Source organism: Mobula birostris, chromosome 23 (assembly GCF_030028105.1).
Source record: "Mobula birostris isolate sMobBir1 chromosome 23, sMobBir1.hap1, whole genome shotgun sequence".
Lineage (NCBI taxonomy): Eukaryota > Metazoa > Chordata > Chondrichthyes > Myliobatiformes > Myliobatidae > Mobula > Mobula birostris.
In genome coordinates, this window is record NC_092392.1 from 19,145,230 (window position 1) to 19,163,727 (window position 18,498).

General features: G+C 43.8%; 1 protein-coding gene across 3 annotated transcripts in view; it reads right to left on the bottom strand.

Moving 5' to 3' along the window:
• camk1da (calcium/calmodulin-dependent protein kinase 1Da) overlaps positions 1-18,498 on the bottom strand; it is a 317,135-nt gene that overhangs the window by 61,319 nt on the left and 237,318 nt on the right. For all 3 annotated transcript variants that reach the window (XM_072241028.1, XM_072241026.1, XM_072241027.1), the window contains one exon: positions 14,709-14,784. In XM_072241028.1, coding sequence (XP_072097129.1) covers positions 14,709-14,784 — 76 coding nt within the window. The remainder of the gene's footprint in view (positions 1-14,708; positions 14,785-18,498) is intronic.

Consider the following 18,498-nt stretch of genomic DNA (forward strand, 5'->3'; position numbering starts at 1 on the left):
TAGGAGTTTGATGAGATTCAGTATGTCACCAAAGCTTTCTAGAGAGAGAGGTTTTGATCTGGAACGCAATGCCTCCATGGGCCATGGAAGCAGAATTAATCAGGGGCCTCAAAAGGATATTCGATGGATACAGAGGGAAAATAGTTTGTGAGATCTTGGGGAGGGAGATGCTGTAATGGTTGCTGGCATAGAATAGATGGGTTAAATGACCTCCTTCCTTGCCTTGATTTCATAAATTAATGGAGCACTGGTGTAACACAGAGTCCCAACACGTTAATACGATCACAAAGAAGCAACACTAGTGGCTCTAATTCGTTGGGGGTTTGAGGAGATTCAGTATGTCACCAAAATCTCATAGTCATTGAGTCATAGAACACTGCAGCACAAAAACAGGCCCTTTGGCCCATCTAGTCCATGCCGAACATTATTCTGCCTAGACCCATTGACTTACACCTGGACCATAGCTCCCACCCACCCCCCCCCCCATACCCCTCCCATCCTTGTTTCTCTTAAATACAACAAAAAAAGGTTCATAGAACATAGAACAGTACAGCACAAGAAGAAGCCCTTTGGCCCAAAATGTTGGACTGCGCCAATAAAATCAACTAATCTCTTCTGCCTACTCAATGGTCATATCCCTCCATCTTCCTCACATTCATGTGCCTATCTAAAAGTATCTGACTCTACCACCACACCGAGCAGCCACCAATCTCTGTGTGAAAAACTTGCCGCTTACATCTCCTCTGAACTACCCCCTCTCACTGTAACTACATGCATTCTGGTATTAGACCTTTCAACCTTTCAAAAAAGATATTGTCTGTCTACTCTATGTCTCTCATTATCTTATAAAACTCTGTCAGATCTCCCCTTGGTCTTCACCACTCCAGAAAAAACACCCCAAGTTTGTCCAACCTCTCGTTATAGCACATGCCCTCTAATTCAGGCAGCATCCTGGTAATCCTCTTCTGCACCCTGTCGAAATGCTGAAATGGAGCCCGCAACTCTTAATCGATACTCTTACAGATTTCAATAGCTGTCCAGTGGGGAGCATTCTGACCGGCTACGTCACAGAGTGGTATAAAGGTTCCAATGCACTGAATCGCAAGAGGCTGCAGAGGGCTGTGCCTGTCCAAATACCTGTTGCATTTAGATTGAAAAGATTAAGGTATTGAGGCCGAGGGCGAAGGATGAGCCAATGTTCAGCTCGCTCGCTTCAGCAGCGAACTGACTCTGCAGCTGGGGGCTGCAACCGTTGCCTCGCGCCTCAGCTCTAAACAGGCTCTGTGTCGGTGGACTCTGCAGTTCTTGCACGTTGGACATTTGATGGTCTGTGTGGGATTCTGCTGTGCTTCTTTGTTTTGTGGCTGCCTGCAAGGTGAACTCAAGGTTGTATATGGCATATGTACATGCTTTTGATAACAAATGCTCTTTGAACTAATCTGTAATTAGTTAAATGCTGATAACTAAACTAGAAGTTGAGAGTTGGACTGTAAGGATTAACGTATTAGAAACAGACTGTATAAACCCAGCACATAGGGACTAGCAACCAACGGGCCGCAGAGAACTTCATTAGTGAGTAAGTACTCAATGCTAACAAACTTACTCCTAAAATTGTTAAAACACAGGTATCAGATTTATTCTACATTTTTATTATAGCCCTGAGGTTAAGTTGTTAAATTGGATTGCGAGAGACGTGCCTCTGGTTTATAAAGTATCAGCAGCCAATGTTAATTCAACAAGGCAACCAACAGGAATTCTACAGATGCCTGAAGGGTCTCGGCCTGAAATGTCAACTGCACCTCTTCCTAGAGATGCTGCCTGGCCTGCTGCATTCACCAGCAACTTTTATGTGTGTTGCTTAATTCAACAAGGTGAAGCTTTATTGAACTGCCCATGGTAGAACTAATACAGTCAGATCGATTGATATATATCAGATATTGGTTTAACTGCTGTAGAAAATACAGTCAGTAAATTTAATTAAATGCACGTTGTAACCTCACTTGGGAACACCAATTACGTTCATTTATTTGTTTGTTTTGATGAATTATTCAATTCTCAAAGACATTTGAAATCCTTAAGCATTCCACTGGGAGAATGCAGATTGCAGGGAACATGTTCTTCAGATAGAGTGAACGTGGTGAGGGAGTCTCGGATCGGAGGGCACAGCCTCAGAATACAATGACATCCCTTTAGAACAGAGATGAGGAGGAATTTCTTTAGCCAGAGCGCAGTGAATCTGTGGAATTCATTGCCACGGATGGCTGTGGAGGCCAAATCTTTGGGTATATTTAAACTGGGGGTTGGATAGGTTCTTGATTTGTAACTGCATCCAAGATTGCAGGGAGAAGGCAGAAGAATGGGGTTGAAAGGGATAATAAAACTGCCACATGGAATGGCAGAGCAGACTTGATGGGCCGAGAAAACCTAATTGTGCTCTTCTGTCTTATGGTCACATCAGACAGTACAGCACTGGAGCCGGCTGAAGGCATGTTGTCGAACGAATAGAATTAGCAATCAAATGTCCAATTAAACTAATCTTTTCTGCTTACGCAAAGTCCATATCATTCCATTCCTGCACATTCATGTGCCTATCCCAGAACCTCTGGAACACCTCTATGGTATTTTGACTTCACTACTGCCCCTGGCAGCACATTCCATGCATCACACACAAAATGCTGCAGGAAGTCAGCCAGTCAGGCAGCGTCTATGGAAAAGAATAAACAGTCAATGTTTCGAGCCGAGACCCTTCATCAGGAATGTGAGTGGACATTCCATGCACCTACCATGCACCTACCACTCTGTAACCTACCTCTGACATCCCCCGCATACTTTCCTCCAAACACCTTACACTTATGCTCCCTCTCTTCAGGCATTTCCGCACTGGCTGTTCACTCTATCTATACCTCTTACCACCTTGTACATCTCTATCAAGTTACCGCTCATCCTCCTTCACTCTAAAGAGAAAAGTCCGAGTTAGATTTTCATCAGCAACGATCTTGGCAAATCCATGAATAAATTTCTCTGCTGTTTCATGAACAGCAGATGCTACATCACCATAAATCTTTAAAAATTTAATGCCAATCCTTTCCTTAAAATTTTGTAACCAGTCTGTAGAATATTCACAATTACCTTCATTTTCCAGATTGTCATGATAGATCTTTGCTTGTTTCATGATCAGCATACTGTTAAGTGGCATGTGTTCACTCTGACGCTAATGAATCCACTCTATCAATACACAATCGATATCTTCATTTTTCTATTTTTCATTAACTTTTGTTCATTACATATGTGAGGTCATTTCTCTGAACTGTCTGTCGTGTGCAGAAGACTGCATATCGATTGGGAACGTTCCCAGCACTTTGTAAAATCTTCCATTTGTGACATCATGTCAGCACACAAAAAAAAACTTTGGATTTCAGAGCTTTTTGGGTTTTGGATTATCATATAAGGAGTAGTCAATCTGCATTATGTATTGCAATAAGAGAATTTGTGGAATGCTTTCAAGATGATTGTTTGGAGCAGCTTGTGGTTGAGCCCACTAGGGGATCAGCAATTCTGGATTGGATATGTGTAATGAACTGGCCATGATTAGGTAGCTTAAGGTAAAGGAATCTTTAGGAAACAATGATAATAAAATGATATAATTTACTCTGCAGTTTAAAAGGGAGAAGCTAAAGTCAGATGTATCAGTATTACAGTAAAGGGAATTACAGAGGCATGAGGGAAGAGCTGACTAAAGTTGATTGCAAGGGCACACTAGTAGGGATGACTGCAAAGTAGCAGTGGCTGGAGTAACTGGGAGCAGTAGAAGAAAGCAGGATGATGCAAACATCTCTGACATGGGAAGTCAAAACCAACATAAAACCCAAAGAGAGGGCATATAATATAGCAAAAATTGGTGTGAAGTTCAAGGATTCAAGTTCAAAACCAACAAAAAGCAACTAAAAAAACCATAAGGGGGGAAAAGATGAAATATGAAGGTAAGCTATCCAATAATATCAAAAATGATGACAAAAGTTTTCTTTCAGATACATAAAATGTAAAAGAGAGATGAGAATAGATATTGAACCACTGGAAAATGACACTGGAGAGATAGTAACGGGGGACAAGAAAATGCTGGACAAGCTGAATAAGTATTTTGCATCAGTCTTCACTGTGGAAGACACCAGTAGCTTGCCAGAAGTTCGAGATTATCAAGGGTCAGAAGTGAGTGCAGTTGCTGTTACTAGGGAGATGCTGCTTGGGAAATTGAAAGGTTTAAAGGTAGATAAGTCATCTGGGCCTGATGGACAACACCCCTTTTAAAAGAGGTGGCTGAAGAGATTGTGGAGGCATTAGTAATGATCCTTTAGCAATCAATAGATTCTGGCATGGTTCTGGAGGACTGGAAAATTGCAAATATCACTCTTCAGAAAGGGAGGGAGGCAGAAGAAAGGAAATTATAGATCAGTTAGCCTGACCTCAGTGGATGGGAAGATGTTGGATTCGATTGTTAAGGTTGTGGTTTTGGGGTACTGGGAGGCATGTGTCAACATATGCCAAAGTAAGCATGGTTTCCTTAAGAGAAAATCTTGCCAGATTAATCTGTTGGAATTCTTTGAAGAAATAACAAGCAGGATAGACAAAAGAGAATCGGTGGGTGTTGTGTGCTTGGATTTTCAGAAGGCCTTTGACAAGGTGCCGCACGAGGCTGTTAAACAAGCTATTACATGGTATTACAGGAAAGGTACTAGCATGGCTAGAGTATTGGCTGATTGGCAGGAGGCAGAGAGTAGGAATAAAGAAATCTTTTCAGATTGGCGGCAGGTGTTCCACAGGGGTCTGGGTTGGGACTGCATCTTTTTACGTTGTATGTTAACGACTTGGATGATGAAATTGAGGGCTTTGTGGCTAAGTTTGTGAATGATACAAAGACAGGTGGAGGATAGGCAGTGCTGAGGAAGCAGAGAGGCTGCAGAAAGACTTTTCAGGTTAGAAAAATGGGCAGAGAGGTGGCAGATGGAATACAGTGTTGGGAAATGTATGGTCATGCACATTGATAGAAGGAATAAAAGCATAGTCTGTTTTCTAATTGGGAGTCCTCATGCAGGATTCCATAAAGGTTAACTTGCAGGTTGAATTGGTGATGGGGAAGGCAAATGCAAGGTTAGCATTCATTTTAAGAGGACTAGAATATAAAAGCAAGGATATAATGCTGAAGTTGCATAAGGCACAGGTGAGACCTCACTTTGTGAGCAGTTTTGAGTCACATTTAAGAAAGGATGCGCTGATGTTGGAGAGGTTTCAGAGGAGGTTCACGAGAATTATTTCGGGAATGAAAGGAATCATCTGTGCAGCAAATGAAGGCTCTGAGACAGTCCTCGGTGGAACTTAGAAGGAAGAGAGGGAATCTCATTGAAATCTATTGAATGTTGAAAGGCCTAGATAGAGTGGATGTGAAGAAGATGTTTCCTTTGTTGGGGTGTCTAGGACCAGAGAGCACAGCCTCAAAATAGAGGGACGTCCATTTAGAACAGAGGTGATGAGAAAGTTCTTTAATCTGTGGAATTCATTGCCACCGGCAGCTGTGGAAGCCAGATCACTGGGTGGAATTAAAACAGAGATTGATAGTCTCTTGATTAGTCAGACAGTGAAAACATACGGGGAGAAGGCAGGAGAATAGGGCGAGAGGGAAATGCATCAGCCATGATGAAATAGGGGAGGAGAATTGATAGGCCGAATAGCCCAATTCTGCTCCTGTGTCTTATGGTCTAACAGTACGGTTACCACAAAATAGCACATTTCAGAACATACAGTATTCCAGTGATAATAAACCTGATTCTGATTCTGATTCTAATTTTGGTTTTGGTTCAGATTCTGATTTTGGTTCTAGATACCAAAGTGCGCTACTGGCTTTGAGACATAGAAACATAGAAACATGGAAAACCTACAGCACAATACAGGCCCTTTGGCCCACAAAGCTGTGCCAAACATATCCTTACCTTAGAAATAACCTAGAGTTACCCATAGTCCTCTATTTTTCTAAGCTCCATGTACCTGTCCAGGAGTCTCTTAAAAGACCCTATCGTATCCGCCTCCACCACTGTCACTGGCAGCCCATTCCACACACTCACCACTCTCTGAGTAAAAAAATTACCCCTGATATCTCCTCTGTACCTGCTTCCAAGCACCTTAAAACTGTGCCCTCTCATGCTAGCCATTTCAGCCCTGGGAAAAAGCCTCTGACTATCCACATGATCAATGCCTCTCATTATCTTGCTCACCTCTATCAGGTCACCTCTCATCCTCCGTCGCTCCAAGGAGAAAAGGCCAAGTTCACTCAACCTATTCTCATAAGGCATGCTCCCCAATCCAGCCAACATCCTTGTAAATCTCCTCTGCACCCTTTCAATGGTTTCCACATCCTTCCTGTACTGAAGCGACCAGAACTGAGCACAATACTCCAAGTGGGGTCAGACCAGGGTCCTATATAGATGCAACATTACCTCTCGGCTCCTAAACTCAATCCCATGATTGATGAAGGCCAATGCACCGTATGCTCTCTTAACAACAAAATCAACCTGTGCAGCAGCTTTGAGTGTCCAATGGACTCGGACCCCAAGATCCCTCTGATCATCCACGCTGCCAAGAGTCTTACCATTAACACTATAATCTGCCATCATATTTGATCTACCAAAATGAACCACCTCACACTTATCTGGGTTGAACTCCATCTGCCAATTCTCAGCCCAGTTTTGTATCAATGTCCCGCTGTAACCTCTGACAGCCCTCCACAGAATCCAAACACCCCCAACCTTTGTGTCATTAGCAAATTTACTAACCTATCTCTCCACTTCCTCATCCAGGTCATTTATAAAAATCACGAAGAGTAGGGGTCCCAGAACAGATCCCTGAGGCACACCACTGGTCACCGACCTCCATGCAGAACATGACCTGTCTACAACCACTGGCGAGAGAGTTCTGGATCCACAAAGCAATGTCCCATTGGATCCCATGCCTCCTTACTTTTTCAATAAGCCTTGCATGGGGTACCTTGTCAAATGCCTTGCTAAAATCCATATACACTGCATCTACTACTCTACCTTCATCAATGTGTTTAATCACATCCTCAAGAAATTCAATCAGGCTCGTACGGCATGACCTGCCTTTGACAAAGCCATGATGACTATTCCTAATCATATTATATCTCTCCAAATATTCATGAATCCTGCCTCTCAGGATCTTCTCCATCAACTTATCAACCACTGAAGTAAGACTCACTGGTCTATAATTTCCTGGGCTTTCTCTACACACTTTCTTGAATAAGGGAACATCCGCAACCCTCCAATCCTCTGGAACCTCTCCCGTCCCCATTGATGATGCAAAGATGATTGCCAGAGGAACAGCAATCTCCTCCCTCGCCTCCCACAGTAGCCTGGGGTACATTTTGTCCGGTCCCGGAGACTTATCCAACATGATGCTTTCCAAAAGCTCCAGCACATCCTCTTTCATTATATCTACATGTTCAAGCTTTTCAGTCCACTGTAAGTCATCCCTACAATCGCCAAGATCCTTTTCCATAGTGAATACCGAAGCAAAGTATTCATTAAGTACCTCTGCTATCTCCTCCGGTTCCATATACACTTTTCCACTGTCACACTTGATTGGTCCTATTCTCTCACATCTTATCCTCTTGCTCTTCACATACTTGTAGAATGCCTTGGGGTTTTCCTTAATCCTATCCATCAAGGCCTTCTCATGGCCCCTTCTGGCTCTCCTAATTTCATTCTTACACTCCTGCCTGCTAGCCTTATAATCTTGTAGATCTCTATCATTACCTAGCTTTTTGAATCTTTCGTAAGCTCTTCTTTTCTTCTTGATTCGATTTACAACAGCCTTTGTACACCACATTTCCTGTACCCTACCATCCTTTCCCTGTCTCATTGGAACGTACCTATGCAGAACTCCACGCAGGTATCTCCTGAACATTTGCCACATTTCTTTCCTAACTTGTCTGTTCCTATCTCTCTCCAATGCTATGTTAAAGGAGATAGAATTGTGATCACTATCTCCAAAATGCTCTCCCACTGAGAGACCTGACACCTGACCAGGTTCACTTCCCAATACCAGATCAAGTACAGCCTCTCCTCTTGTAGGCTTATCTAGATATTGTGTCAAGAAACCTTCCTGAACAAACTTCACCCCATCTAAACCCCTCGTTCTAGGGAGATGCCAATTGATATTTGAGAAATTAAAATCTCCCACCGCGACAACCCTGTTATTATTACACCTGTCTCCCTATCTGCTCCCTATCATCGATATCCATGTTATTATTGGGTGGTCTATAAAAAACACCCAGTAGAGTTATTGACCCCTTCCTGTTCCTAACTTCCACCCACAGAGACTCCATAGACAATCCCTCCATGACTTCCTCCTTTTCTGCAGCCGTGACACTATCTCTGATCAACAGTGCCGCACCCCACCTCTTTTGCCTCCCTCCCTGTCCTTTCTGAAACATCCTGGCACACTAAGTAACCATTCCTGCCCGAGCCATCCAAGTCTCTGTAATGGCCACAAGGTCATATCTCCAAGTACTGATCCATGCTCTCAGCTCATCTGCTTTGTTCATAATACTCCTTGCATTAAAATAGACACATCTCAAACCATCGGTCTGAGCGCATCCCTTCTCTATCACCTGCCTATCCTCCCTCTCGCACTGTCTCCAAGCTTTCTCTATTTGTGAGCCAACCACCTCTTCCTCTGTCTCTTCAGTTCGGTTCCCACTGCACAGCAATTCTAGTTTAAACTCTCCCCAGTAGCCTTTGCAAACCTCCCCGCCAGGATGTTGGACCCCCTGGGATTCAAGTGTAACCCATCCTTTTTGTACAGGTCACACCTGCCCCAAAAGAGGTCCCAATGATCAAGAAATCTGAATCCCTGCCCCTGTTCCAATCCCTCAGCCACGCACTTATCCTCCACCTCACTCTATTCCTATACTCATTGTCACATGGCACAGGCAGTAATCCCGAGATTACTACCCTTGTGGTCCTGCTTCTCAACTTCCTGCCTTACTCCCCGTAGTCTGTTTTCAGAACCTTCTCCCTTTTCCTACCTATGTTGTTGGTACCAATATATACCATGACCTCTGGCTGTTCTCTCTCCCACTGCAGGATATCGTGGACGCGATCAGAAATATCCCAGACCCTGGCACCTGGGAGGCAAATTACCATCCATGTTTCTTTCCTGCGTCCTGTCTGACCCCTAACTATAGAGTCCCCTATCACTACCGCCTTCCTCTTCCTTTCCCTACCCCCTCTGAGTCACAGGGCCAGACTCTGTGCCAGAGGCGTGACCACTATTGCTTCCCCCAGGTAGGCCGTTCCCCCAACAGTACTCAAGCAGGAGTACTCATTGTTAATGGGGACAGCCACAGGGGTACTCTCTAGTATCTCAGAATCAGAATCAGAATCCTCTGACTCCTGCCCTTCCCTCTCCTGACTGCTACCCACTTATCTGTCTCCCCAGGCCCTGGTCTGACTACCTGCCTATAGCTCCTATCTATCATCTCCTCACTCCCCCTGACCAGACGAAGGTCATCGAGCTGCATCTCCAGTTCCCTAACCTGGTCCCTAAGGAGCTGCAGTTCGACGCACCTGGCACAGATGTGGCCGTCCGGGAGGCTGGGAGTCTCTCGAACTTCCCACATCTGCCACCGAGCACAGAACACCGGCCTCACACACATACTTCCTATCTGTATTCTACACAGGCAACCTACCTCGCCTCGATCCATTATTGCTGAAGCCCCGTTGAGCCAAAGCCTTCCTACTCTGCCTCCCTCTACTCCGTCGCCCATTCCTCTAGCGCCCACTTTATAAAGCCGTCTCCTTTTAAACTCTTCTCACTGTTCAACCTGGCTGATGTCCATGCGCTTGCGCAGTCGTTCCCCCATCAAACTGCTGAAGAAATAACTGTCTCCTTTTAAACTCTTCTCGCTGTTCTAACTTTGCTGATGACACAAACATAGGTAGAGAGTTAGTTGTGGAAGAGAGCCAAAAATACCCCATCAGCGTCTCAATGACCCTCGCCAAATTTTAGAGATACTTCATAATAAGGATCCTGCCTGGAGGCATCACGGATTGGTATGACAACGTTCTGCCAGGAACTGCGAGAAACAGCAGAGCACAGTCCGTCAGCAAAAACCAGCCTTCCGTCCTTTCACTCTATTGCTCCCTCAATAAAGCAGTCAGAATAATTCCTGTCCTGTCCAAGACCGAAAGAAGCTGCAGAAGATCGTGAACATGGCACAGAACATCACACAAACCAATCTTCCATCCGTGGACTCACTTTACACCGCATGCTGTCGGAGCAGTGCTGCCAGGATAGTCAAGGACATGAACCACCCAGCCACCACACTTTTCGTCCCTCTTCCCTCCAGGAGAATGCTCAGGAGCTTGAAGACTCGTACGGCCAGATTTCAGAACAGCTTCTTTCCAACTGTGATAAGACTGCTGAGCAGATCCTGACCTGGATCTGGGCCGTACCCTCCAAATATCCGGATCTGCCTCTCGGTTTTTTTGCACTACCTTACTTTCCACTTTTCTATTTTCTATTTATGATTTATAATTTAAATTTTTAATTGTTACTATCGATTTGTACTCCAGGGAGTGCGAAGCGCAGAATCAAATATCACTGTGATGATTGTACGCTCTAGTATCAATTGTTTGGCGACAATAAAGTGTAACTAAAGGCATGATTCACTGTGGACATTTTCTCAAGGATCAATGTATACTCAGTGCCCACTTTATTAGGTACCTCAAGATTCAACATATTGTGCAGAGATATTATTCAGAGATGCCCTTCTGCACACTGCTGCTGTAATATGTGATTATTTGCCATATACATAAATAGATAGATAGATAGATATACACATGTATCAGGATTTTGCTGTAGTGTGCTGGCCAGGGTGTGACATGTGACAAAAACATTCAACAATTATAAAGAATAAAGACAAATATATAGAATAAATATTTAGAGGTTAAGGTATGGATACAAAATAAAATGTGCTTAAATGCACTATTACTAGCATGAATTTACAATGTAAACAGCATTATAAAACGTGGTTTAAAGTATTTACAGTGCAGTGAAGTGGGTAGTAGATAGAGGGGGGTGGGTGGGGCCTAACCGGAATGGTTGATCAGATTAACTGCCAAGGAGAGAAATCTTTTAAGATGGCATTAAGTTTTTTTTTGTTTTAATAACCCTATACTGCTTTCTAGAAGAGAGATTTTGGAAAAGTCAGTTTGCTGGGTGGTTAGTGTCAACAGCGATTTTTTTCCCTGCCGCTCTGTGTCCTGGATGCATACAAGTCTCTTCTCCCCACTCTCTTCCCCTCCTCCCATCGTGGTGGGCATGCTTTTGTCTCCAGAATGTGTGGTGACATTTGTGGGCTGCCCCCCCCTCCCCCAGCATATCCTTGGGCGTGTTGGTTGTCCACACAAACGACACAATCACTGTATTTCGCTGCATTTGGCTGAACATATGATACGTAAATCTGAATTTGAATATAGACAAGATACACTTAGATGCCTCATGACAGATATTCTCAAGGTATTTGTGAAAGACAGCTGCTATTCAGGAGTTCAAAGGCAACGCAATAAATAAAAGCTGATTTTATAAAATGTCCCATAGACCTTTACAACTGTGAGAGTTCTTTTGAAGTAAAACCACCATTGTAACATAAGAAACACATTCGCACAAACCAATGTGATAATGGCAGATAATCTGCTTGAGGGGTGAATGCTGGTCAAGATACAAAGGGATAATTTCCCAACTCTTCTTCCGAACAACACTGTAGATCAAAATTTTTTTTTATTTAGAGATACAACACGGTTCCAGGCCCTTCCAGCCCAACAAGCCCAGACCACTCAATTAGACCCATGTGGCCAATTAACCTACTAACACCTTTGTCTTTGTAATGTGGGAGGAAACCAGAGTACCTGGAGGAAACCCACGTGGTCATCAGGAGAATGGTGGTCATCCTTACAGACAGCAGTGGAAATTGAACATGGGCTACTGGCGCATTTATAACATCATTCTAACTTCTACGCTACTGTGCTAGCCAAATCCTGACATCCCGTTCCCACAGCAAACTTTCTACTTCTTCTACAGTGGAAGATTGACCAATTATTTTGTCAGTGTTTAGTGCTCGGGGATGTGATTTGAAACCACAACCTTCTAAGTCGGAGGTGAGAGTCCATTCTACTGAACTCTCACATGCACAACGGACTAGAAGGGTAGGAAGGTTGAATTAGCACAGTGTTTCACAGGGAACAGATCATAATGCATGAAAAGGAATGTCATTGGTAATGCAAGTTCAAGGTATGTGTGACTTTCAGACCTACCATGGGCTCAATCAGTGGTTCCCAAAGTGTGCAACATTGCTCCTCCCTGGGGGCAGTGAGAGTTTGCAAGGGGATGATAAAGATAAATGGGGTGGTGAGGGGCGCTGGGTATCAAGGGGGCCAGTTGAGGGGTTACAGGCTTAATTTAAGGAACAAATTACCTACAGTATTATAAGCATTTGATCCTCAATGCCTCATAATTGATTACAATCACTTGGTCTCTTGCTAAGCCGCTGTTCTCAGAGACCTTGCTCAAAAGTTGTTGAAAAGCAATGTGAGATTTCTGTATTTGGCATATCAAGACTTTTGGTTGCAGAAAGAAATCTCCAAACTCTATCTTGCACTGTGGAAAAAGGTCAAGACATTCTTCATTGCCTTTCCAACAGCATACTCATTTCCATAGATGCTGCCTGGCCTGCTGAGAGCATTTTGTGTGCGTTGATCTTACTTAGCGGAGCAGAGTTTCAGAGCAGTCGCCCAACTTCTTTCAAAGCAATGAAACAGACTGCAAATTACTGAACGTGGGGATCTGAGAGTCCTGAGCGACATTCAGCCTGATGTTGAGAAGCTGACATCACTGCGTCAAGCTCATTCATCTTATTGAAAGGTGAAAAAGCAATGAAGTAGAGAATAGTTAGATGACAAATGCATGATCTAAAATTGTTGATGAAAATAGTTTCTACTGTAGTTAAAATAAAGAAATAATTTTACCTGAAGCTTTAAATGGATTTCAATTTTTTTTCAAAAGAGTCTCTGCTTTGAATTTGCAGTTCCTATTTTCTTTCACTGTGCATCATAAATCACGATCTTTATAGTTTTTATGCAGTGGTTGGAAAGAGAGAGCAGGGTGCTGGGATGTAAGTTTGGGAGCCAAGGGGACGGTAACCTAAAGAAGTTTGGTAACCACTGGGCTAATTGGATCAAAATCTATGCCAGTCTCCTTCAAACCGGTATTTTATATAGTCTATTCATAACATGCGCACGAACACCTTGTTTTGCACAGTATTTTTCTCCAGTCTGGTTTAATTTATGTATAAATTATGTATGATTTATGTTCTGTGTGTTGTTATGTTGGCATAAATTAGAATCCTTTTTCCCAGGTAGAAATGTGGAATACTAGAGGGCACAAATTAGAACATAGAACGGTACAGTACAGGCTCTTCAGCCCACAATGCTGTGCTGCCCTTTTAACCTACTCCAAGATCAAGTTCAAGTTTAATTGTCATTCAACCATACATCTGTGAAATCAGCCAAGCGAGACAACAGTACTCCAGGGCCAAGGTGCAGGACACAGTACCAACAGCCACACACAACACATAACAGACAGCAAGCACATGCAAGCTATCAGTAAAATACAGACACAAAAAATATATAGTCCATGAGTGCTGCAGAAATCTGCAGGCGGCCACAATACAGTCTGCCTCCTGCCGAGCGAACACCAGGGAGCAGCACAGACCCCAGCTTGGACACCGCACCACACCGCCTGCAGTGCAGCGCACCGACTCCAATGCCTCCCTCCTGGGCAACTGTAAACAGGTGACAGGGCAGCCTGAGGCCTAGTCCATGCTATGACCGGAGCCATGCAGCTACCCCGGGGTCCGCCCCTGCTGTCTGCCAATAAATCAGTGAATCGAACTTGCAGGATTCCACATTAACTATGTCCAACAGAGTCTTGAGATGACAAAAAAAAAAGAGACTAAGATGATCTCTCACTGTTAGACTGCACACCTTCACACACCGACACCTCGGACACCTATTTGACGCTGGTAGCAGCACAATCTGCACCAAGTCCAGCTCCTTCAGTTTCTCCGCCAACGAGCAGCTCACTAATGCGGTAGACCTGGCATATTTGACGTTCTTAATGTCCAGTAGGGTCTCGTGAACTTAAAGAATACACTTAAAAAGAGCAATAACACCTTTAGTTGACCCCATAGAAGCCGCTGCGATCAAAGCATTGCCTTCTTACCGGATAATCCAACACATGTATGAAAGAAAATGGACGGCTCTGCACGAGGGAAGGGTTAAATTGATCTTAGGGTAGGTTAAAAGGTCAGCACAACATTGTGAGCCGAAGGGCCTGTGCTGTGCTGTACTGCTCTATGCTCTATGGCTCTTTTTGATGGGGAAGTAGACACATTTATAAAAACAAGTGAAAAGGCTTAGTGCTGGTAGAGTTGGAGTTTAGCCAAAAATCTTATTGACAAGCGCAGCAGGTTCGGAGCACTGATTGACCTATTCCCCCTGGCCATTCGAATGTTTGTAATTAAGTGGATTAGCTGCACCCTGAACCCATTTCCACCGAATCACTGGAGCAGAAGGCATACTCACAGAATGTAAGCGATGACTCCGATAGACCAACAGTCGACCGCTTTGCTGTAGGGTTTCTGGGCAAGAACTTCTGGAGCTGTGAAAGAGAAGAAGCAGGTTTAATTGTAAAGGGTGCCGGAGAAGGCAGAGGTTCAGTGGTTGGCATGTTTCAGTAAGGACACTCAGATTAGTGGAGTTTCAGAGGTGAAGATCAGCTGAAATAAAACATTTGTCTCCATTCACAAGTGATGCTGGTGTTATATAGTGTCATAGGGCACTACAGAACACATGCCCTTTGGCCCATCTAGTGCATGCTGAACTATTATTCTGCCTAGTCCCAATGACCCACACCTGGACCATAGCCCTCCACAACCCTCCTACCCATGTACTTGCTTAAACTTCTCTTAAATATTACAATCAAACCCCCATCCACCTCTTCTGCTGTTCTAAGACTGTTCTGTTACTCAAACCACCAAATTGTCTGTACAGTTGTAAATCACTGAATATTCACTTTATGCTTTTAATCTCAAGGGTTTCTCAATGCACAAAGACAACAGTAATTCTAAAATGCAGAGATATTTTATAGTGTGGTAAAATATGGCTCCCTTCAGTGCATATCTGCTTCCCCATGAGATTGGTTGGGGCTCTAAAACGTAAGGCATTTAGAATCATAGTTAATGAGACAGAAACAGGCCCTTTGACTCACCTTCAACATCACCACCAGGTTCAGGGACAGTTATCACCCGACAACCATCAGACTCCTGAACTGGAATGGATAACTGCACTCATCTAAACACTGAACTGATACTCCAACCTACTAATTCACTTTCAAGGACTCTTTACGACTTGTGTTCTCAGTATTATTTTTATTTACAATTTGTCTTCTTTTGCACATTGCTGTTTGTCAGTCTTTGCCTTTTCATACTATGTATAGTTTTTCACTTCTTTTTCCCTGTGAAGGCCCGTAAGAGAATTAACCGCCAGGTAGTATTTGGCAGCGGCCCAGTCCATCATGGGTAAAGCCCTCCCCACCATTGTGCACATCTACAATGAACACCATTGCAGGAAAGCAGCTTCCATCATCAGGGACCCCCACCATCCAGGGCATGCTCTCTTCTCACTGCTGCCATCAGGACGAAGGTACAGGAGCCTCAGGACTCACACAGCCAGGTTCAGGAACAGTCATTACACCTCAATCATCAGAGGGGATAACTGCACTCACCCCAACACTGAGCTGTTCCCACAACCTATGGACTCACCTTCAAGGACTCTTCATCTCATGTTCTCAATATTTATTGCTTATTGTTAATTACTATTTTTTTTCTTTTTTGTATTTGCACAGTTGGTTGTCTTGTGCACACTGGTTTTTAACTGTCTTGTCGCGCGCAGTTTTACAATGATCCTACCCTGTTTCTTTGTATTTTCTGTGAATGCCCACAAGAAAATGAATCTCAGGGCTGTATACGGTAACATAGATGTACTTTGATAACAAATTTACTTTGACTTTGATATGGACATATTTTGATAATAAATTTTCTTTGAACTTTGATTTACACCAGTCCTACATTAATCCCAATTACTTCATTCCCATATCACCACCTCCCTTCCCCCAAGATCCAGCCCCTTGCCTGCACATGAAGTGTAATCTGCAGTGCCCAATCAACCCACCAACCCACACTTCTTTGAGGGGTAGGAGGAAACTGGTGAAAACTCCATGCAGCGGTGGAGATTAGGATCAAACCCAAGTCTTTGTCGCAGTAAGACAGCAGTTCTACCTGCTGTGCTGCCAACTCCCCCCCCCCCTCCAATGGAAGACACATCCCACGGGTACAGTAGAGCAGTGGATGTGATGTCTATGGATTTTAGTAAGGTAGTAACGTGTTTGACAAGGTTCCCCGTTGTAGGCTCATTCAGGAAGTCAGGGGTCATCGGATCCAGGGAAGCTTGGTTTAGTGCATTCAGAAGGCAGAGGGTGGTAGCAGATGGAGCATATTCTGCCTGGAGGTTGGTGACCAGTGGTGTTCCACAGGGATCTGTTCTGGGACTCCTGTTCTTTGCGATTGTTATAAGTGACTTGGGTGAGGAAGTGTAAGGGTGGGTTAGTGAGTCTGCAGATCACACAAAGGCTGATGGTTCTGTGGATAGCGTGGAGGGTTGACGTAGGTACAACAGGACGTTGATAGGTTGCGGAGCTGGGCTGAGAAGAGACAGATGGGTTCAATCTGGAAATTTTTGAAGTGATAAACTTTGGAAGGTTGATTTTGAAAGTCGAACACAGGGTAAACGGCAGGATTCTTAGTAGTGTGGAGGAACAGAGGGATCTTGGGTTCCATGTTCACAGATCCCTCAAAGCTACTGTGCAAGTTGATATGGTGGTTCAGAAGGCCAGTTAATCAGCTTTTCCTTCATTAATCTGGAGATTGAATTCAAGAGCCACGATGGAATGTTGCAACTCTATAAACTCTGGTTAGACTCTCCTTGGAGCATTGAGTTCAGTTCTGATCACCTCACTATAGGAAAGATGTGGAAACTTTAGAACAGGTACCGAGAAGGTTTACCAGGATGCTGCCTGAATTAGAGACAATGTCTTGTGAAGATAGGTTGAGTGAGCCAGGGCTTTTCTCTTTGGAGCGAAGAAGGATAAGAGGTGTACACGATGATAAGAGGCATAGATCGGGTGCACATCCAGAGATTTTTCCCAGGGTGGAAATGACTAATACAAGGGGTCATAGTTTTAAGGTGATTGGAGGAAAGTATAGGGGAGACGTCAGAGGTTAGTTTTTACACATAGGATGGTGGGTGCATGGATCATGTTGTCGGAGCTGGTGGCAGAGGCAGACACATTAGGAACATTAAGGAGAATCTTTAATGATAGGCACATGGATGGATGAAAGAAAATTGGAGGGCTATGTGGAAGGGAAGGTTTATATTGATCTTGGAGCAGGTTAAAAGGTTGGCACAATATTGCCGGCTGAAAGGCCTGCACTGTCTTCTGTCTTCAATATATCTTGGGTGCTAAGGGAGGAGATATTCAATTAGGCAGTGGTAATGATTGAGGTAGACTAACGCAGGGAACCAATGTGCAACATTTATTCAGGAACAGGACTGGTTACTTCTCAAACTTCTTGTCCTCTTCCCCGCATCCTGTTTCATTTCCTGTTACTAAGCAACCATGTGTGTGAACATTCCAGGGTTTAGGAGTTCTCGTGGAGACTCCAAATATCCTCCATATAGAGCCACATCTGCCACTGGAAATGCACGCAATACACCTCATAGAGTAGAGTATCAACGTAGCTGAGCTGTTAAGAGAATTTAACAGCACTGCATAGTTTTCATGTTTCATATGAGAATGGTCATGTTGGAAACACCGTGGAAGAGAAGCCTTTGTTCTACCAAAACTGAAAACCTCCTAGGGGTCTTTATTCTATAAATATTCAGAATGCATTACTGTATATTGTACAGCAATAAATGTAACATTAACTTAAGCATCATTCTATGAGGGGTGATTGATAAGTTCGTAGCCTAAGGTAGAAGGAGTCAATTTTAGAAAACCTAGCACATTTATTTTTCCTACATTTACACACTTAGTCCAGCTGTTGTGGAGCATATAGATCCCTTCTTTGTAGAAGTCGGTGTCTTGGCCCTCCAGAAAGTGGTCCATAGTGGGGGTGATTGATAAGTTCGTCACCTAAGGTAGAAGGAGATGAGTTATTAACTTCAAACTTTCTGTATTTTCACCCAAAGAGTTGAACTGCACGTGCACGTAACGAGAGCTGTATCTTATCTCCTTCTACTTTAGGCTACGAACTTA